The 23,032-nt window shown below is 37.5% G+C and overlaps 1 protein-coding gene across 1 annotated transcript in view; it reads right to left on the bottom strand.

The window, feature by feature from the left end:
• The window catches only part of LOC142343046 (uncharacterized), a 174,991-nt gene that overhangs the window by 97,058 nt on the left and 54,901 nt on the right, over nt 1-23,032 (bottom strand). The window contains exons 16-22 of the mRNA XM_075394732.1: nt 11,829-11,939; nt 11,613-11,711; nt 9,543-9,663; nt 5,164-5,243; nt 4,588-4,789; nt 2,496-2,648; nt 2,015-2,090 (exon numbers count right to left, since the gene is read on the bottom strand). Coding sequence (XP_075250847.1) covers nt 2,015-2,090; nt 2,496-2,648; nt 4,588-4,789; nt 5,164-5,243; nt 9,543-9,663; nt 11,613-11,711; nt 11,829-11,939 — 842 coding nt within the window. The remainder of the gene's footprint in view (nt 1-2,014; nt 2,091-2,495; nt 2,649-4,587; nt 4,790-5,163; nt 5,244-9,542; nt 9,664-11,612; nt 11,712-11,828; nt 11,940-23,032) is intronic.

The raw sequence follows: 23,032 nt of genomic DNA, 5'->3' as shown, positions 1-23,032 counted from the left end.
GCTGCCCGTGGGACTTGATATGAAACTATCACAACCGAACATGGGATTTAAAAATTATGCTTAATGGCCTTGGCCATGCCTCAGCGGCCCGTGGGACTTGATATGAAACTATCACAACCGAACATGTGATTAAATTATTATGCTTAATTGCCTTTGCCATGCCTCAGCGGCCCGTGGGACTTGATATTAAACTATCACAACCGAACATGGGATTAAATAATTATGCTTAATGGCCTTGGCCATGTCCCAGCGTCCCGTGGGACATGATATGAAACTATCACAACTGAACATGGGATTAAATAATTATGCTTAATGGCCTTGGCCATGGCTCAGCGGCCCGTGGGACTTGATATGAAACTATCAAAACCAAACATGGGATTAAATTATCCGCTTTTTAAATCATACGTGTAAGAGCTTTTTTCTGCTAATTAGTACTCGGATTTTGGAACGAAAAGATCAATGTGAATTGGGTATAATGGTATTGGGTAAATTCTCATGTAACCGCATCAACACATTGTCACATGTGAAAGGGAAACAAAATAGAGCCAAACTTTCAAGAAATGCTGGATTTTGACATAGTGATAATAAGAGAACAATAAGATCAAGTTAGTAGAATAAAGAGAATAAATGGGACAAAAACTTAGAGCCTACAAAGATATTATTTATTAATAAACTCTTAAAGGAATCATAATTACCGGTTTAAAAACTGTAGCTAATTTTGAAAATGAATTTGACTCGAAATGGACTGCATGTCTGACAAATATCGGTATCTATCTGTTTATATTGAATGACCAATGGAATTTTGTCAACTATTTCAAGTAAAATAAATGTTTGCACGTGTGTATGTGAAATTTCATCACCGCATACCTTCCAAAATTTTTTAATTTTAGATTATTTGACAATTTACAATTGCAAGGGGGGAAAATTATGATTAATGTTTGGACTATAAATAAGACTTTGGCGCTGGTTTTTACTTCTTTAAAATTTCCTCCTAGTTTATTTTATCTGTATATGATTTGAGCTAAAACAGCTTCAATCTCTAACGTGCAATGAATCGGGGGTGGGGCGCTGCTTTGTCATTATTTCTGCTAACAAAAGTTTTTTATCTTAATTATTAAGGAGTTTTAGCAAATCACATGCGCTTTTAATGTTAACATTAATGTTCGATGCCAAACTGTCTTGCCGTATATTGCTAGAAAGTTTCTGGTGTGCTTCCATGTTATTCGTAACAAAAATCACCTAGTTCTATTAAGTAATTATTTTTTTAGGACGAAGATTCCAATTGTATGTCTATGCGCGCATTCAATCTTAATTAAGCTCTGGTTTTTTGAACCAGTTTCTAACTTTCCACTGTAGGACATTGATTTACTTAAGTGGGGTAAAAATATATCAAAGTTTCAATTGGTTCCTTAGTAGCGTTTTGCTCTTTCCATAGTCAATCAGCATCCGCGTCTATTATTAGGCAATTGGTCAGCTAAATTTGCTTAGCTAGCTTCATTCAAGCATGTTCATAAAAACTTTGAAATATGAAGGGAACAAATTTGCGATATAAAAAATCTCTAAACATGGGACTCTGTTTTGTGCGTTTAAATTTGGCAATGAGAGTGGAAGATCGGACCCCGTGGGAAAATAATATAAGTCCTTTGTATTTTACCTCTGTTCCACACTTCGTTCACTCGTATCACTTGTTTTTTTGAATTTTTCTATTTTAATAACCCATTATTTTGAAGAAGATCTGTGACAACCCACCACCGTACCACCAACAGCAATTAGTGCAAATATTAAGGGCTTCTATACCAGCTGGTGGTTGATAAAAATACATGCTTAAGGTTTTTGAACGTTGTTGCACTGATTCCAACCTAAGAGATTGGTGAAAAAAGTATTTTCTTGGTCTTTTTCCAAGGAACTGCAACGTGATACAGGTTGACGTGGCAAAAACCAAAACACTGAGCGTTCTGTTATGTTAAATATAAAAAGTGAACATAGAACAAAGAGTTGTTAAGTTTTGACTAACTTCCATCCCATTCGATAGTAAACTGGACATTGTCTGTCTTCACCATCACAATTGTCATCACTCCCTGATTTATTATCTAAAAACAGCAGCAATAAATATTTTGGACAACTGATATGTAAATAAATAAAGTTCGTGTTCAAAGCCAATCCGTGGGCAAAACCGCGAGATTACTTATAAAGAAAAGCTGCATGGCCGGGTAAGATTCATAAAGTTTAGTTTCACTGAGGAGAGCCAGGGAAAATGAAGCCATTCCTATTTGTGAAAAATTGTCTCATCTCTGCTACGAATCTTTTTTTTTCTAATAGTTCTCTCATCGCTCCATTTCTCATCAATCGTAACTGATGAGAAAATAAATTTTCCAAAATAGTGAACAGTTTAATTTTCTCTTTTCTCCCAGAAAAACAAAACTTGATACATTTTGCCAATCCATCTTTATTTTCTTCACATAACATGGGCTATCTAACATGTAAAATTGTTTAACCTGTATGGTCTCAGTCAAGTAGGGTAGACTGAGTGAGTGTGAGTTGATGAAGACATCTCTCCCCCTCATCAATTCAATGCTCACATTGGCCAGAGTCACCCTCACTTTCTTGGTACAAGTCACACCCATCACACCACACGGAATGTTCTCTGCCTAAACACACAGTTCAGACGTCATTAAACAACTAAATTAAATCTAAACAAATACAGAGAACAAAATATTGTTCAAGAAGTTAAAAGTTTGCTCAATCTGTGTCGACCACATTGTGATAAGTTTTTAAGAGGACGATTTGGATATTGTATTACATCAGGCAGCGGCAATTCTGAATCACAAAATTGGTTTATTAGTTTATACGCACAACTGCCCCCTAAAACTAAGCAAAATGTCGTAATCAAAATACATTAACAAAAAATTGTATTTTTTAGTGAGAATAACAGACTACGTTATTTTCTTGAAATTCGGCTTCTCAAATATAAGTCTCGTTTTCTTCAACCATCAATATGTTCTGACAGTCAACTTTTTTTTTCATTTTTCGTCTAACTGCTTAATACTTGGATTGAAGCAACTGTTTGTCGCATTGAACTCGAAAACGTTTTGTCGTTGTTTTGGCGTAGTTGGCAGACTTGGATTTTTGAATTTTTCTTTGTCGGATACCGAGTTCCAAAAGAACGTAGTCGTTCACTATACATGAACGCCCCAATTCTCAGATGGAAGCAGACAATGAAGTGAGATTACGAATTTGTCGATTATACCAATATAGCCGCTTTCAATTTTTGTATATGCAATTTTTTTCAAGAATATGACAAATTTGTCTATGTTTTTCATCCAAGCTGGCCTCACTATATTGGAGTAGTTGATTGATTTTTACTGGGGTCTAAAGTAGGCCGAGCTGTTAAAAGCCATTTTGAGAGTCAGGTAAATCAATTCCTTACGGCCGTCTATTGGTACCAAATTTTAGAGTAAACTTAGACGTTTTAATTACCAGATTTCACTTTTCCTATGTTAATACACTGTGCGTGTGAAACATACTATCGAACTTGGCAGACGAATAGGCGGTGCCATATATGAAAATTCCAGTAAGTTTTTCATTTTTAAACTGGAAGTTGAAAAGTGAAAATTGCTTTTCACAGCAAAATATGTTTGACGGAAGCGCGTTCCGCAAAGAATTGTGCAGCAGATTAATTGCAGTTTATCACTTCTTAGTAATTTTAAAACAAAAAATATTAAAATTGAGCAGCAAAAGGATTTATAGGATTAAAATTTTGTGAAAAGCCCTTAAAGCTGAACGTAAGTACTTTTCACAATTTTGTTTCCTAATTGCTTTGTGGAGACCACTTTCCCATCAGTTAAGCGCTTTCCGCATTGAACGGAAGGCGGCATCTGAAAGCACCAAGGACTTTCTTTGAAAGTAGATTTCTTTGGTACCAGTAGACGATCATAGTGTTATATGTAAAAAATAATTGTGGAATGCACTTAAAGGCTTACTTTTGAAAAAACTTACAAAAACGTCGGGCATGGGAAGAGCAGCAGGAACTAGTGGTTAAAAGTCATTTTTTCAGCCGGGCAGAGTAAAGTAAAACGAAAGAAGGGTCAGACGAAGAAAAAAAAACAAATCAGGAGTACCACATTATAGGTACGCCCAGTATGCAGGTTTGCCACTATAAAACAGTTTCATAATTGAAATAATGATCTAAAAAATGAGAGAAGTTATTGCGTTTCTCATTGAACCTTCAGAAAGTACGTTTGACTGGATTTTTTTTGGAGATAATAGTTAAGAGTGATCGCTTTTGCATTTCGAATCTCTATGTCTTTTGAAAAGGTATACAATTCAAAGTTACTAATCCATGCTTTTTGGAAATGTTGTGTTTAAAGGAACTGAAAGCAAATCAATTTTTCAGTTGGTTATAGGTAACTGTGAATGGAGAGATTATCAATTTTATTCTGTTCCGCACTTCGATTCAAGCTATTACTTATAGTTCTTGACTCCTGCTCCCTTATACCCACTTGAAAAATGGTTATTTAATAGGTGAGAAAAATTCCTGTGCGAAGCACCCTGGTGCCAACCCCCATTGTTATCATATATATATCTGACCTGTATGCTGAAATCATTGTTGCTCTCGACACTCTTTCCTTTCTCCTTGACCAGGTAGTAGACACAGTTGCCCTGGAAGTTGTACCTCTTTCCATCAAATGTAGTGTAATGGGGGTCTCCATATGCTACACAGATTGAGTCACAGCCCTTGTCTTCACACACCCACTGCCCACCCACACACGTGCACTCTTGACAGCCATTGCTGAAAGGTTTTAATTCAAATTTTGTTTTCTTTATCATACATGTGAGCAAAATAGAACTAATTTGGAAATAAAAGTCTTGAGTAACCTGATAAAGTCAGGACTATAGCCATTAGCTGTTTTAACAAAACAAAAGTTTGGAGAAATTACCTGTGAATGAAGATTTTCAGCCAGGTGAAAATTTTCGAACAAAAAATTAATACTTCATGAATAATCACCAAAAAGGTTATATGCTGTAAAGGCAGTATTAACTCTCCTGCAGCAGGTTACTAACATAAATTAGCTTACAGATAACAGGTTACGTGAAGAGGAAATCTGAGCTTGTTGTAACCGAAACTATCCACCGTTCAATAAATGAGGAATAATGATATATCACCTTGTGAATGTCTCATTGGCTGCGTAGTCTATTCCATTGTGGACACAAGGACAGTCTGATAGGTGGTAGCAGTGGTCTTTCTAAAACATAGAAAACTAATGCGATCCGTAAGGTGCGTTAGTGCATAAACTTCCAATCCGCCAAATTGTTCATCCTGATTGCATATATCCTTAGAAACTATGTCAAATTTGTTTTAAACATACTCGTCGCTATATTTGATGACCAGGTAAGTGTAGATTTGAGGTAGCTTTCATGTAGATATGAAGAGGTGCCCAGAAGTTCTTGGAGAAGGTTTTAAAATTTGTTATATGCGTAAGGTAGTCCCGGGTCGAGTACGGATGGTTAATTTGTAAGAACTTGCAGGTTTCTTCTTACAAGCTCTTACTAGGCGATGCATCGCTTACTGGCTCTGCCACAAATTTACATGTGTTTAAAACCAGGGATGCCGGTCATACAAAAATCCCGGTAATCGTACAAGGTCATATATGATTCCCGGTAATCATAGAAACTCATATATGATTCCCGGTAATCATGCAAAGTCAGATATGATTTGTATGATATCCTGGTGATCATACAAAGGTCATACCTTTTTAAAAGGACGCTTAAACTACCCCAATTGTGACGCTCATCTCGCTTGTAGTACGATAGAAAACGATAGCAGTGCATTTTATCCCCGTTATGATATTCAATTTTCCTGGTTATCGTACAAGGTCATATATGAAAGTATGATTTCTTGGTAATCATAAAAGAATCAAAAACTGGAAACGAAATCTTTCCTGAAATCATTTAAAAACAAACGCCAATCACATTCCAACGTTTTGTCTGCAACTTTCCTCCATAATAAGGAAGGTTGCATTTTTCCTGCTTATCATACATCGTTTAATCGGTGTGTTTTCCCTGAATTATGTCCCTGTTATCTTAAAAGGATCATATATGAGTTCCTGGATATCATACAAAGGCATATATGATTTCCTGGTAATGATACTTTGATCATAAATGATTCCCCTGTAATCATACATCGGTCATAAATGGTTTCCCAAAATAAAGGTGTGATAATTGTCTTGACTTTTTATGATATCCTGGTTGTCGAACAAGGATCATATATGATGGCCCGGTAATCATACAGAATCATTGACGAATTCCTAGCAATCATACAAGGATCGTACTAAGATACTAAGAAATAGCGTGTGATTTGTATGACATCATATATGATCCTTGTATGACTACTAAGGAGTAGTAGCCCGGGAAGTTTTGCATATAACTTAAAAGTTCTTACAAGGTACCCATCCGACCTAGAAGTTCTCACAAGATCGCCATAAGGCTTACAATTTGATGTTAGTTTACCATTTGGATAACAAGAAATTTATGTGCTTTTATCTGTTCAAAGTCTTCAAGTTTCTGATTGAAATTGAAAGTTTTGACGAGATAAAGGTTCAGTCGAAATTGAGTTTGCGTATTGGAAATTAATGCTACATTTTTAAATTGAAAGTGAATTCATCTGAAAAATAAGCAAAATCATCGGACGAAATAACTTTAAATTAAGTAAAAATTTTTTGAAACTCAATTTCATCGAAACTTCTATTTACTGAACTTCTATTATATTTGAAACCAATAGTCGTGCATAAACGTTATTACACTCAAGTTAGAATATAAGGCAAAACTCGTCGTGCAGTTGTCCTCATGTATGCGAATACAACTAAAGAACAACAAGAATGCTTGGAAGATGATAAAAAAATTAAGTGTTCGAAAAAAATCTTCAAGTTAAAAGAGGCGGTGTCTGTTTTTGGAATGTGAAACATTAGAATACCTTTATTAACACCATTAGTAAAATTAATTCTTAAAAAAATTTAAAACTGAAAATATTGATGGGCAGTTTGTGGTTCCAAAGACCGGTACGACGATGGCAACAAAGACTTGACCTCACTTGCGGAATACACTCATACATTTTCTCCGATGTTTGGTCTACTAGTGAAAGAAGGTAAGAAAACCAAATGGAAGAAAGGATTTTGAAGAAAGAGAGAAAGAGCTTTATCTTAAAGAACTTCAAAGTTATTGATCTCCTCAATTGAAAGTTTCGAAGCCCGAGAGTTGTATTCACTAAACTACGTGCCCAAGAGGGATAATCTAAATTGATAAGGACAATACAATTGTTTTCATAAAAAGAGAAATTGTTCTGCAGCATTTAAACTCCTCTACTGAATTGTGCTAGTTTCGTTTTTTGTTAGTTACTCTAAGCTGATGGTAGTTTCTTTTCTGAAACATTATAAAATTTTAAAAGTTTTATTTATAAGATGAAGAAAATAAAATCTAGTAATTTAATGTAGTAATACAAATAATTTTTCACAATTTGTATATTCGAGAAACCGGAAAGTTTGACCAAAACTACCTAACCGCTCCTCAAAGGATGATTGAAATGGAAATAACATTAAAAATCAGGTCGCTTCCTTACATGGGGCTTAAAGGCAACACGAAGTTCTCCAATTTCTGAACTTCTCTCCCATATTGAAAACCTATATCAAATAAGCTACTGTGGGCTTAACGCTAATGGGCAGAATAGCCAAATTTTTAACAATTTCAATTCAGATGCTGCATTTTTTTGCATCATTGCATTTGTTCACGCACCTTTCAGTTAAGGTTCTATGTACGGGTTGGTTAAACAACTTTGGAACCACTAACTTTGGAACCACTATCAGGTTAAACTGCACTCCTTTTCATTGAAGTAATAAGATTAGCCTATGATGCTGACATAGAAAAAAATCAGGTTAATATACCTGGATTTTCCATGAGTCGCGATTGAAAATTTATTTTTTTTCCGCTATGAACAATCACAGAAACTTATACTCGATTTTTGCAGCTACAAAGTCAATAATATTTTATTTGATTAGTGGAGTCATGAGGTCTTATAAGTGACTCGTTTTGTAATTATTGCATTATTGGATTTAAGAAGCCGATTAAAATCAACGTTAGTTGGGAAAAAGGAATGGAGTGAGAAAAAAAGGAACAGGGAAGACGGCGACCACTACGCTTTTCAGGCTATATAATCAAATATCCCAACAGTTATAATTCGTCGATTGGTTCCTTGTGGTTCATGATTGGATTCACGCCCACCCGGGTCGAGGTGTCACCGTCATTCAACGCAAAATTATGTAAGATAAGCGGTGAATGCGGAAATATTTGTAAGATAAGCGGTGAATGCGGTGAAATTACATAAATCAGGCAATGAATGCGGTGAAAAAACATTTATCGCCTAGTAGCGGTGACATTATATAAATTCACCGCTGAATTTAGCGGTGAAATTACATAAATTTACCGCTTCGAACAAAAGTGTCCAAATGATGTAAGATAGGCGGTGAATGCGGTGAAATTACATAAATTCACCGCTCAACTTAGTTGTGACCTTACATAAATCCATCGCTTAGAAAAAATTGTTAAAATTGTGTGCGATCGGCAAATAATGCGGTGAGATTAATGGGGTGTAAGGGAGGAATTGTTAGATTTACCTTCCCACTAAAACTACCCCTTAATCTTCCTTTTTTTGACACTTTTTCCTAAGCGGTGAATTTATGTAATTTCACCACTAGAGTAAGCGGTGAACTTACAAAAAGTTACCACATTCCACCGCTGAAATATGTAATTTCACCGCTAAAAATCGCAAATCTTACAAAAATTCACCGCGCTTGTTTTACAGAAAGTAGAGTGAATTTGATTTATATTCAGTACAAGAAAACTAGAAGTTACTGAAAGATAGCGCAGTGGAAGAAGAAGTGGATGGCATGCCGGAGGTAAGAGGTTCGAAACCTTGTAATGGCGGTGAAATTACATATTTTAGCGGAGAATTGTGGTGAATTTTTGTAAGATCATCGCTTACTCTAGCGGTGAACTCACATAATTTCACCGCATTCACCGCATTTCACCGCAAAATTATGTACAAAATTTGCAGTGAAAAAACTAACTTTTCACCGCTTATCTTACATATTTTTGTGATATTTTCTCGACCCGGGCAGCACGGGATTTTTGAGTATCGCAAACCAATCGGTAATACAACAACGTGTATTAACTCATCAAATGATACACTAATTAATTAATTCATCAATTTTTGAATTACATCAAAATAGGAGATATGCCTAATAAAGAGGGAACCCTTCAGACACTTTGGGAAATGCAAACAAGCCTCCCGCGAAACATACAAAATTGCTATTTAACCACCCGCAATGACAATCAAGTAAATGTTAAATCGACTTATGTTTCTATCACCTCACCCGTGTTGAGCTTGCATTGTTTGACATTTTCTAAATTAACGATGGCGCTCTTAGTATTGAACTCCTTACTTTTGAAAACTTCTCAAGCAAACAAAAGTGAGTGATCTTGCATTCTCTTACATGTTGCAGTAGTCCTTCAGCACAGACACAGCCTTGTGACATGACGTCATAAGCACCACACGTCACACTCTCTGGTCCCAGCTGGGATTTCTTCACAGCAGATTGACATGTCTCAGGACACCTGAAATATAGTAAATCTCCTTCAGAACCGGGGTCGAGGAAAAGTTGGAAAAATATGTAAGATAAGCGGTGAAAAGTTGCTTTTTTTTTCACCGCAATTTTCGTACACAATTTTGCGGTGAAATGCGGTAAAATTATGTAATTTCACCGCTAGAGTAAGCGGTGAACTTACAAAAATTCAGCACATTTTACCACTTACAAAAAATTACCGGCCTTACGCGGGTCCGAACCTCGTCCGGGATGCAACGCAAGCAAACGTTCAAAACCATATCTCTGTTTTAAATTTGAAATTTGACCTTTAAAACGTTCGATGGTGCTGCAACTTAATGGGATGCTATACGTCCCGATATATCGCAGATAAGAAACCGAATATACCGAAGCTTTCGTATAGCTCAAACCAAACATACCAACGATTTCTTATGTTTGAAACCAAACATACCGAAGAAACCCAACATCAATATTTGATTTATCGTCAACACACTAATAAAGTGCCAGTTAAGCAGAAATCAAACACAGCCTAATCGAATTTTCCTTAGACAAAAGGTCTTTATTTTACTAATTGGGGATTAAAAAAGCAAATAATTGATTGGAATGTACTCATAACGTTGTAATTAGCAAAATTTAGTTTTTCAAATATTTCTTAAGAGCGATTAAATATGAGAGAGATTCGGTATCGTTGAGAGAAAAACCAAGAACTTTTATATGCTGGGTTTTCAAATTAGATTATTCCAGCTGACCAAACAAAAAGCTGTCGGCATGTTCGGTTTCAGACGAAACCAACCGTCAGAAACTTTGCTTGCAAACTATAAGAAAGCATGTCAGAACTGAGTGAATGTAAGTTAATCATCAGAGTTCTCATCAATGTTCAACAAGAATGTTACATTTTTCAAAACCAAGAAGTAACCAAGAAGTATCCAAGAAATTTATTTTCGTTCAATTAGTTTTCTGAAGGAACTAAAGAACAAATTTCAATAATTTTGCTTATTCTTTCAGAATTTTTTCTCCGAACTAACACTATCATAACATCTGACTGCAATATAAACAGAAAAATCAATTTTTTCAATAGAAAAACCGACATTTCTTACGTCAAAAACCGAACATACCGATGATTTTTTATGGATAAATACCGAACATACCAAATCTCTTGCGTCAAAAAACGACGATACAGAATCTTCCGTACGTTCGGAGCCGATAATGCCGAACAAACCAAACGTACCGAAGCTCTCTTACGTTTGAAACCGAACATACCAAAGATGTCTTACAAATTTATCACCATTATTGTTCGGTCTTCTCAACTAGGGCTAGATCATTATTAATTAAATCGAGAACTCTAGCTCCAGGCTAATCAATGAAAAAAACGGGAAGAAAATGGAAAAAAAGTAGTGACATTAATTGGGGGCAATTGTGATGAGCCATTGTCACATTTGTCCACGATTTCATCAAATTGGGCGAATAAGGCAAAAGGCACGTCATGGGGCTTAATGATACCGACGCTTCCTTGCATAGAAAACTGAACCTAAAGAATATTTCTTACGTCGCTTTTCTTCGGTCTTATGGACAAGGGACATCACTCAACTTTTTTACGGACAAGTCTTCCAGAGTATAATTCTCATTTAAGTTTGTATAAATCTCACCTTAGGAGGCATTTATTGTTCAGACACACAAAGGTTCAAACAGTTTATAACGCGCTTTACAATACCTTTCTTTGCGATGGTCAAAAGAGGTGAGAGACAAAAATGATCCAAATTTACGGCGAAAAACTACATTGGCTCCCATTTTGAACTTTAAAATGAGGGGTCGGGCAGCAATTAGTAATTATATGCAATTTTAATAGTTTGGTTAATGATAATAATACAATACATCAAATATGAGGTATTGAATGTAAAATAAACTTGAACTGGTGAGCCATTTGTCTGTCTCATTAAGAACTACCGGAGTTTGTAATATTACTTGTTGTAGTCCATTTGGAGTTCAAATCCAGCTGCAGAGTCACATATGTCCAGAGTACACTCATCGTAGCTACAATTCCACACTCCAGATGAACAAGTACTGGAAAAGGAAAACAATGTTAAAGACATACTTTTTGGGTGAAATAAGCACCCGCTTCGTCCTTACAAGTTCTTAAGAACTAAAAAAAAAGAATTATTTCTTAAGGAATATGTTTACCAGGTTGCACATCCCTGTTGGATAGAGACGCCACTGGTGTGAACTTCTCCACCATACTCGCATGAACACATTCCCACTGGAACACATGTGCCACTGTCCGATAGCACATACCTACGACAGGTATTGCAACAATTAATTTAAAAGAAGAAAAATGGCAGAAGTTGAAATGTTCTCAGAGAATTAAAACGTTTACAGAGATTAATTTTAGGACAATCTTTCAACCAAATTCAAATAGTAATACCGCTTTATGTGGTTTGCAGTTTATGTAAGCCTCAAACATTACACATGGGCGATACTTAATCAACAAAAAGGGAAGGATATCACTACTCTGAAACCACAAATGAGAATAAACAACGATAGAATAAAGAAACCTGCTGGGTCTCTGTTTGCCTTACATTATCGATTGGGTTTAAATTGTTCAATTCAAAGTAAACATTAGTATCAATTTGTCCTAAATGTTTTAGAATAGGGGTTTCTGGAACTATTGGCCGAAGGTTAACAAATATAGAGGCTTTTTGCCATTTTGTTGCTCAATACACGCTGTCAATCAACCATACAAGACAACTATTTGCATTTGACATTGCAGTTGATTCTATTTGAAAATATTAGTTTCATTGTGGTTTCAATTTTCCTTGGTTTTAGTTCTATTTTTTAACAAGGCGGCACGGTAATGTGCGATCGCACATAAGGTTCCGACCCTGCTCATCCACAATTTTGGCATAATTGTCTACCAAATGAGGAACAGATAGAAAAACACAAAAAATTCAAGATTTTTTCAAAAAAAAACTGGTGAATGAACGAAAAGATAGCCTCCAAAGCAAATAACTCAGTGGAGTAAAAAATGATGCATTAGAACGATGAGATATGCCGATATTAAGAAAGCGAGCGAAGACGAACGGCAAAATCAAACAATGTAACGGCTGCTCTCCCACTTATGACGAGGAAAGCTTTACACCACCCAGTTCGTTTCAGCGGACACAAATCTGTCCGGATATTGCGTTTTTGCGATTCGTTTTTGTAACTGTATATCCACTATATTCTTACCGTTGCATTACAATTTCAGTTCACAACTAACTGCTAATCTTAGTTTTTTCAATATCGAACTGGACTGGATTTACTACAGATGACAAAATACGCAATCTCTTTTATGTATACCAGTTCACTCCGATATCTGAACAAATCGAAGACAAAGATATATGTCTAAGACCTGTCTTGCAAAAATATTTAAACTTAAACTTAAGTAGAGTTTTTACTCTCTGTACTCACGATTTGACAACATCAAAAATTTGGGATGCCAGCAGTTGAATTATTTCCCAAGTTTTGTTGTCGATACAGGACACAGTAACCAGTTATTTACTGCTCGAGGAATTGTGCTTCAATACGCACTTTATTTCAATTTTAATATCACAAAATTATCGAGTTTCCGATCCTTTTTGTAGTTTTTCAAGCTCTATTTATACTGCTCTACATGTCAAAACTGCATTGTTGATTGGTTGGCTATGACGGCTTTAGAACGTCATTTTTTCCATGCAAAACTGACGTCAAGAATTGTTGTGTTGTATTGGAAATCCACGTCAAGTTTTCGGTGAAAAATTGACGTAATTGTTTGGCTTTAAATATATCGTACACCAAAGTTTGAGTAACATATGTCCAACTCCGAGCTGGATTTGTTTGCTTAACAAATATAGGAACTTCAGTTAAGCTCTGCCTTCACATCGCCGGCCCTGTTTTCCTTAGTGAAAACATCTTTCTCTTTGGCAGTACAGGAGCGAGCTTCACTATTGGTCTCTTGTAAACTCCGGCGTTCGTTCTAACTTTCGTTGATCGAATCACTCCGTCAGACCCTTCCATGGTCTCCACAACTCAACCCAGTTTGTAGTATCCTCGCTTGTCACTCTCTTCGATCAACCAAACGAGATCTCCTTCTTTAAGGTTTTCGTTCGTCGTAGATCTCCACTTTTGCCGATTATTCAAAGTTGGCAAGTATTCTTTACGAAATCTGTCCCAGATGAGATTTGCATATGCTTGAGTTTGTCGAAAGAGTTTTCTGTGGTCAACAAATTCCTCTGCGCATGGTAGATAGGGTAGGCAAATGTTCTTGATGCCAAGCAAGAAGTGATTAGGGGTCAATGCTTCTAAGTCATTAGCATCTGAACTGACCGAAGTCAACGGTCTTGCGTTCATCGTTTGTTCCACAATACACATCTGAGTTGATAGAACGTCCTCGGTGACTGATCTGTTCCCCAACATTGCATACATTGCTTTCTTACCAGCCGCTCCCATACTCCTGCAAAGTGAGGTGCTGCGGGTGGGTTGAACTTCCATCTGATCCATCTGCATTGAGGCAACTATCTGTGTCTATCTTGGTTACAACCTCTATATGCACCGCTCTCACAGTTAGACATGTGAACAGACAACACCATCGCTTTTCGTTCCTTCGCCCAATCTTCACAATGAAAGGGCCGAAGTAGTCCACTCCAACATTTGTAAAGGCTGTTGAAGCATCTAGCCGTTCTTCGGGTAGATCTGCCATTACTGGTGCTATCGTTTGTGCTCTGCCCTTTCTGCAGGTTACATACTTGTTCTTGATTGATCGAAGGCATTTCGTATGCCTAGGATCCACATCTTCTGCTGAACAATGTTTCTTACATGCTCAGTGCCTTCATGCTGATTGTTCTTGTGCTCGTTTCGCAAGAATAATTCAACTGCATGATGTTTCCAATGTAGCAGTATTGGATGCTTTGCATCGAAGTCCAATTGACTTTTGCCTATTCTGCCTTTGGCTCGAATAAGCCCCTCTTCATCTAGAAAGGGTGAGAATTGTAGGATTTTGCTGGTTTTTGGAATTTCCTTTTCAGCCCTGAGAGATTTCATCTCTTCACTAAACTGTTCTTGCTGTAGTAGCTTGAAGATTGTTGCTTTTGCTTTTTCTCGTTCTTCAACGCTTACTATAAGTGTTGCTGGTTTGTGTTTGCTCATGGCTCGCCGCACATATGCCACTGCATTCACTAGCCTGTTGAAATTACTGAATCGTTCCAACTGAATAACAGCTTTCTTCTCTTCAGTCTGTGTTGCAAAGACCGATGCGGGTATATTCTCTTCATCTGAGGCGAAGACTAGGTTCACTTGCTCTGGCCATTCACTTTCTGGTCGCTTCAACCAGGCCGGCCAAGTGAGCCACTCACTTCTCTTGAGTTCTTCAATGTTGATTGCTCTCGTGCCAATGTCAGCTGGGTTGTTGATACCGCTCACATGTTTCCACTGTGAAACATCAGTTGTATCCAGTATCTCAGCAACTCGATTGGCCACAAACACTTGCGGCTTACGATGGGAGCTGTGTATCCACTGTAATACTGTAGTTGAGTCTGACCAAAAACTGCAACTGCTTATCTTCATCTCATGTTCCTTGACTATCTGCTCCTTCAACCTCACTGCCATCACCGCTGCTTGCAGTTCCAAGCGGGGTATTGAAAGATGCCTCATCGGTGCCACCCTGCATTTTCCAATTACAAATGCTAAGTCGGCTGAGTGCTCTTTGGGTTGTGAACGTAGATAGGCCACTGCGCACATCGTGTCTTCAGATGCGTCGGCAAACACATGAAGTTCAATTTTGTCCCTTGCTGTATAGAAGTACCTTCTAGCAATGCTTGTTTCAGCTACAATTGGAAGTTGTTCTTTCCACCTTAGAAATTCTGCTTCCTCACCAGGCTCCACTTCTTTGTCTCAATGTTGTCCATTCTTAGTCCAAATGCCTTTTAGTAGTCGTCTCATGTGAACACTGAACGGAGCAAACAATCCGATCGGGTCAAATACTGAAGAGACAAGTGACAGAATCTTCCTCTGAGTTATTGGAGTCTCAACTTTTTTTGTTTGTACCTCTACACACTTGAAGACTATCGTCGGTAAAAGTCCACTGTATTCCAAGCACTGAAGATCCCTCCGCGTTGGGTTCCACCTCGACTTGCTTTGTGTTGCTGATCGACTTTAAGTCCTCTGGGATTGCTTCGGTAACCTCATCGTTGTTGCTTATCCACTTCTTCAGCTCGAATCCGTGTTGAGAGAGAAGAGGTTGTAACTGATTAAAGACTTCGATTGCTTCTTCAGGGGTTTCTACTGATTTGATGAAATCGTCCATGTAGAAGTTGTTTTGTATTGCCTTTGCTGCTATTGGATACATTTCTTCATTGTCCAGTCCCACTCGCTTGAGAGCGTAATTTGCACATGTTGGAGAACTCTTAGCTCCAATTACGTGTCGCTGATATTCGTATATTTGAACAGGTTCGTTAGTTCTTGGACGCCACAGAAACCTCAAGCAACTTCTGTCCTGTTCGGGAACTTGTACTTGCAGAAACATTGATTCGATATCCGCTGTTAGGGCTATTGGTCCCTCACGAAATCTGAATATCGTTCCAATCAATCCATGTAGTAGATCGGGTCCTGCTAGTAGCTTGTCGTTTAGGCATACTTCTTTGTACTTTGATGCAGCATTGCAATTACGTCTTACTTTGCCAGGCTTGTTCGGGTTTAGCACAGGATGATGAGGCAAACACCATTCCTTCCCGAAGGTACCTTTCACTTCGGTTCGTCCAGTATCTTTACGAATCCCTTTTCAACATCGGTATCTTTTGACTGTTGATACAAACTTTTCAGGTTTGGGTCCTTTTGGAATCTTCGCTCCAGTGAGAAAAGCTGATCCAAGGCTGAGCTGTAGTTGTTCGGCAGGTGAGGCTCTGGTTCACTCCATAGCATTCCCACTTCGTACCGCTCTTCTGTAAACTTCGTCGTACACTCTAGCATCTTTTGTGCCTGCAGTTCCTTCTTTGACTGACTGACGAGGTTGATTTTGGAGGCATATGTTTCTATGTCCCACCACGTTTGGATATTCTCAGCCACTTTCACATCCTCTGTGAAGGCGAAATGACAAACATTTTGTCTTCTCTTTCCCGTCATGGGTCCACTGACTACCCATCCTAATTCTGTTAAAACGGCGAAAGGTTCACTTCGTGTTCCTATCTTGTAGTCCAATGGGCGTTGTAGCTCGTAAGCATCTTGAACAAGGATGATGCCAACTTCTTTCAAGTTGAAGCTCTTGTTTGTGAGAACACTCAAGTGGTTGAAGCTTTGCTTCAGCTTGCTGTAGTCATAGTTTGTGTTTCCCAACGGAATTGACGGGTGTGCAAACGCTTCGATTGAATGCACTTTTGAATGTAATCCCTTTGTTTTGAGAGGAATCTTTCCTGTCTTCAGATCCTTCGTTCCGTGTATGCCTGATATGTTGAGTGTTGCATCGGTGCCTGGGGCTCGTAAGTTCTGTTGCACACTTTGATCGATGAATGAAACCGTGGATCCACTATCGAGGAAAGCATATGTGTTCAGCCTGCTGCCACCTCTCTGTATTGAGACAGGTACTATCTGAAGAAAGCTCGTAACTACGTTACTCTTGTTGATTGTTGCTGCGCTTACGTTGACTGCGTGATTGCCCTCGTCCATTTGGTTTTCTGAGTGTATCTGTTTAACTTCTTGGTGCATCCGTTGATACCGCACGCATTGACTTTACAATCTTTGATTGCATGTCCTTTGCCCAGACATCCGTAACATAAGCGTTGCTTCCTCACTGCTGCATACCGATCATTCACACTCATATTCCTGAAGAGTGGACAGTTCCAAATCTTGTGAGTGCCATCAGCTAGCGGGCAGTGGTCGTTGTGCATTTGCTTCACTTCTTCCACATTTGAACTCGCACTGAAGTTTGATGTCTTTGAAAACCGTTTGTCTCTGTTCGTGCATCTTCGGTCTTCGTCCTTGCGCTCTCCCTTGAAAGCTGAAAACCCTTCATGCACGAATGCCATTCGTGATAGCCTTTTTTCAAACATAATCAGATCAAGCCAGTCTTCACCTTTATCATCAACATAGAACCACTACTTCTCTTTGAGAACTTGAGGTAGTTTATCTACTGCCATATACAGTGTCGAGCTTGATTGCAGGTCGCCGATCTGCTTGTACTCATTGAGCACATTCACAAAGTTTGATACAATAACTGAGAAACTGATCAGACCTGTTGAGTCGTGTGGTTTCACCTGACTAGCCTTGCGAAGACTCTCCAACTGTGCATCGATGATCACATGAGGCCTTCCAAACTTCCTCTCCAGAATGCTCCAAGCAGCACCATAGAGTTGCCCAGAGTAGCCCACTCCAGATATCGCGGACTTTGCCTTGCCTGTCAGGAGGGTCTTGAGATGGCTCATCTTCTCTGAGTCTGGTATTGGTCATCTATCCACCGTAGCAATGAACATACTGGACCACTCCGGCCATTCGAGAGGGTTTCCATCGAAGCTGTTCAACTTCAGCTTAGATAGGTTACTGCTACCTGCATATCCACTGTTATATCGTAATCCAGCTCTGGGGGAAACGTCCCTGTCTTCAGCACTTGATGAATGGTTTCGATATAGTGAGAACTGACTCTGCCTGTTCAGTTCAGGGGTTGCATCGAAGCGAGCTCTTGCACTGCTTGGTGTTAGAAGGGGGTCGATCCTGCTGGCCCAGTCAGAGACATCTCTTCTCCTTGGGGTCCAGTTGAAGGGCGATTTACCGGTTGATTGGGAACGAGCATCATCGTTCTGTAATGCTGTTCTTTTCATTTTGCGCTCCAGTTCACGCTCTTGATCCAGTAGTTGATGCTTGGTTTCTAATTCCTTCATCTGCATCTCGAGCTCTAGCTTCCTTCGCTCGAACCTTGCCAGTTCGAGCCGCAACTGTGTTTCGAACTTAATATTGAACTTTTTCATCCGTTCTTCGCGCCTTTGCTTTGCTGAAGATGTTTCAGAAATATTCTCCGTATTCTGATCGTTTGCTACTGTGCCGTTTTGTAGCGTTTGGGTAGCTGAATTGTCCGTTGGATAGTTGTTGTTACTCTCACTCTCGTTCACTGCCTGACTCGTGTTGCTTTGCTCTGGTTTCATTTCTGGTTGCGTGCCTTTGCTTATATATGCAAGCCAATGAGTATCCAGATTTGCTTTGCACTCCGTTGCCTGCTGTAGTTGTTCTTCAAGAAGGTTTGTTGGGTAGGGTGCAAGTTGGTTACGACGCTGCAATTGCTTGGGTATTTCTTCCTCCAGTAATTGAACAGTCTGTTGAGCACCTTTAGTTTGTTGGGTCGATCTGAATCTGCAATTATTCTCTGACCAAGTCTTCTTTTAGTGTTGAGTTCGTCCAGTAACTCTTGAAGCTTGTTGTCGTGCCTTTGAACTGTTGCCTGAAGCTGTTCTTTGCTGATTGTGCTTGAATTGCCTGGGTGCTGTTCGCTTTTGCTTTGCTTCTTGCTTTTACGCAGGGTTAGCCACTCGTATGGGACTATAGCTGCTTCAGTGAATTGAACTCTTAGCTCTGCCTCACTGGTGTTGCGTTGTTGTTTCGTTTGATTTTCTTTAGTGGGTGCCTTTGACACTCTCTTCATCAGATTGGACAGCAGTTTGCCTTCCACTGTCCGGGTCGGCGGACCAAATGTAACGGCTGCTCTCCCACTTTTGACGAGGGAAGCTTTACACCGCCCAGTTCGTTTCAGCGGCCCCAAATCTGTCCGGATATTGCGTTTTTGCTATTCGTTTTTGTAACTGTATATCCGCTATATTCTTACCGTTGCATTACAATTTCAGTTCACAACTAACTGCTAATCTTAGTTTTTTCAATATCGAACTGGACTGGATTTACTACAGATGACAAAATACGCAATCTCTTTTATGTATACCAGTTCACTCCGATATCTGAACAAATCGAAGACAAAGATATATGTCTAAGACCTGTCTTGCAAAAATATTTAAACTTAAACTTAAGTAGAGTTTTTACTCTCTGTACTCACGATTTGACAACATCAAAAATTTGGGATGCCAGCAGTTGAATTATTTCCCAAGTTTTGTTGTCGATACAGGACACAGTAACCAGTTATTTACTGCTCGAGGAATTGTGCTTCAATACGCACTTTATTTCAATTTTAATATCACAAAATTATCGAGTTTCCGATCCTTTTTGTAGTTTTTCAAGCTCTATTTATACTGCTCTACATGTCAAAACTGCATTGTTGATTGGTTGGCTATGACGGCTTTAGAACGTCATTTTTTCCATGCAAAACTGACGTCAAGAATTGTTGTGTTGTATTGGAAATCCACGTCAAGTTTTCGGTGAAAAATTGACGTAATTGTTTGGCTTTAAATATATCGTACACCAAAGTTTGAGTAACATATGTCCAACTCCGAGCTGGATTTGTTTGCTTAACAAATATAGGAACTTCAGTTAAGCTCGGCCTTCACAAACAACAACAACAAACATTAATTACATCAAAAAAATTATGTCCGTTTTAAAAAACGAAACTTAATAACAAAGTCAAAACAGTGTCAGATAAAACTGAAAATAAACAAATTACTTGTAATTCACCAGAAAAAAATGGGTATTCACCAGTTCATAATAAAGCTTGGTGACAATTAGACAAAAAAGAACATAAACTTTAGAAGAACTTTAGAAGTTAGAAAATTCGCTGAATATAAAAAAAACAATTAATTTCAAAGTAATGAAAACCATTAGGAATCAACTAAAATACCCCATAAGTTTACAATTACCAATGCTTCTATAGATAAGAATTAAGAACTCTAGGCATTCAATTTTTAATGCAGTTACAAAAAGAACAACAAATAGACAACAAACAAAAAATCAATTAAAACTTGCCAGAAAATGCTTTGGAAGCCGTAAAGCCATACTTTGGCCCCCAAAATATGTTCGATTGTACCTTCACCGAACACCAATAAGGTATTATCTTGCCACTCATTAATGAAAATAAGCAACATTTAGACAAAAAATGCAAAATTATGTAAAACTTGTTTTTTTCGAAAAAAATTTATTTCCAAAGACATGAAAGCCATTAATTACAAAATGAAGAAATTGAATAGGTTCGTTTATTCTTCCACAGGAAGCCCTCGAGACCTGCAATTATCCAGAACATGTCTTACGCCTACAAAAAGAACGTCAAATATGACAAAAATCAAAAATTACTTTTTTTTGTGAAAAATCCGTGTCGAAGCCAGTAAATTCATAACGAATACTATAATAACATTAGATTTTGTGACACCAATCCCTTTTGACACCTTCTCTTGACAAAAATAATGTCATCTTTAAACTTTAATTAACAAGACCAGGTAACAAACAGACAATAAAAGGAACAAAATTGGGAAGTTGAAATGTTTTTCTTTTTCGTTTGGAAAACAACTGTTTTCAAAGTCATGAAAGCCATTATCTATCTTCTAATATCAGAACATCGGCTCATCTACTTTTCCAGGAAAAGCCAATCAAACCTTGTCATTGTACAGGAAACTAAATACGACTAAAAAGACAAAGTAAAAACGACAGTTAAAGACAAAATTAAAGAATTCAATTAAATTCTTCGAGAAAGTATTGTCGGAACGGTAAAGAACCACAATCTATATCTTTATAAATTTAAATATTTTTAATTGTGCGTTATTTTGAACGCAAAAATTGTGATATTTGAACTGACAATAACGTGATAATTTGACAAAATTAGAAAACATGAAAAATTGGCAAATACCTAAAAATTAAAAAAAACTTTGTGAAATCTAGTAGAATCAAAGACAGAACACCATAACTTAAGGCGACAAACCGAAAAAAAAGACTAAACACGAAGTCAGCAGAAAGAAGGAACACTCTTCGATTGCTGACACTAGGCTGCGAGTTTACCAAAGTAAGAGACAATTGGAGTTCATTAAGCCATTTTATATTTAAAAATAAAATATTTTAAAAGTCAAAACGACCATAAGCTTTCAGTTAATCAACAAGATAAATTAATTTTGAGCTAATTAGGAAGCCAATAGGACCTATCACTAGTGAGCTTTGATATGAAATGTTCTGTTATTTGTTTAATATAAGAAAGAGCGAATTTTTTTTAATAAAAAACCGACTGATGACAATCCGCAATTTTTTTTTGGATTGTAACGGTCCAAGATTGGTACAGAACTAGTCCTGCTAATATTGATTGTCCATTAGGAATATTTTATTTTTGGAATGCCAATGATATAGATATTTTTGTTAAAAAATCAAAAGTAAATGCTGCGTTTTTGATAATCAACGAATAAAGTTAGCAAAAAACGGCAAAGTTTTTTTTACAGAGCACTCTCAACGGAAGTTGAAGTGGAATTAGCCCCCTTTTCAGTCTACAAAGATTGTGTTAGTGATGTTTGGGTGTGCACTTCCAGCAAATTTAATCAGAGTGGACTAAAGAAACTTATTTCGTGCTGTTTTTGATGAAACAGTCTGAATTTTGTGAAAATTTTAGCCGGAATTTGAGACAAAAAAAAGTTCAATGAAAATAGCCGACAATGTAATTTGTCTTTAAACGTAAAATCAACAACATTTTCATGAAAAATTATTAAATTATATCAAAATTTGCGAAATTTTAGTCAAAAATTCCTAAAAAAAGGTGAATGAAATCAACGGAATTCAATCTATTTTCTCGAAAGTTTAAACCTCGATATCTCCCTGTCAAAAACGAAAATCAACAAAATCTTTTTAATTCCATATTCTACGCTGGACAAGCTTTCTAATGATACCAGTCTCAACTCTCTACGATGAATATATCGATCGGCCAAAATTGACTGAACAAAAAAAAACCCAGTTGAGTATATAGTTCCTCCCCCCCTCAAGAGGGGTCGGAACAAATAATGGAGCTGACAGAGAATATAATTCAAAGAGTATTGTTCAATATATATTGTTACTGAAATTCTCACAAAATTTCTGAGGAGTGAAACTTGCATATTTATCTACCTAATCATCTATGAAGGAATGTTTCTATAATTCAAATGACATAACCACAACGACAAAAAATGATGTAAATGATAAAAAAAATGCTTAAAATGCTCTCTAATGGTACAAAAAAATCAACAGTGAATCGCTCATCTTGCTCAATAATGGCGCCAAAAATAGAAAATGCTGGTGATGGATAGTGTAATGTTTTTGGATGACGCCCTGATACCGCTACAGTAATAACACTTTTTCCGCCCAAAGCCAAATATACTCAATTTTTTGGTCATCTATTAATTGCTGTTTTTAATGGCATAGAGTTCCTCAAAAAGGTAGAATTAATTTGTACTATTTTATTTTGGGTGATGTTTTCAATAGAATACTTTCTAGCCCTCAAAACATTGCTG

Source organism: Convolutriloba macropyga, chromosome 7 (assembly GCF_964194025.1).
Source record: "Convolutriloba macropyga chromosome 7, txConMacr16.3, whole genome shotgun sequence".
NCBI classification, from domain to species: domain Eukaryota; kingdom Metazoa; phylum Xenacoelomorpha; order Acoela; family Convolutidae; genus Convolutriloba; species Convolutriloba macropyga.
This window is presented reverse-complemented; position numbering and strand designations above follow the sequence as displayed.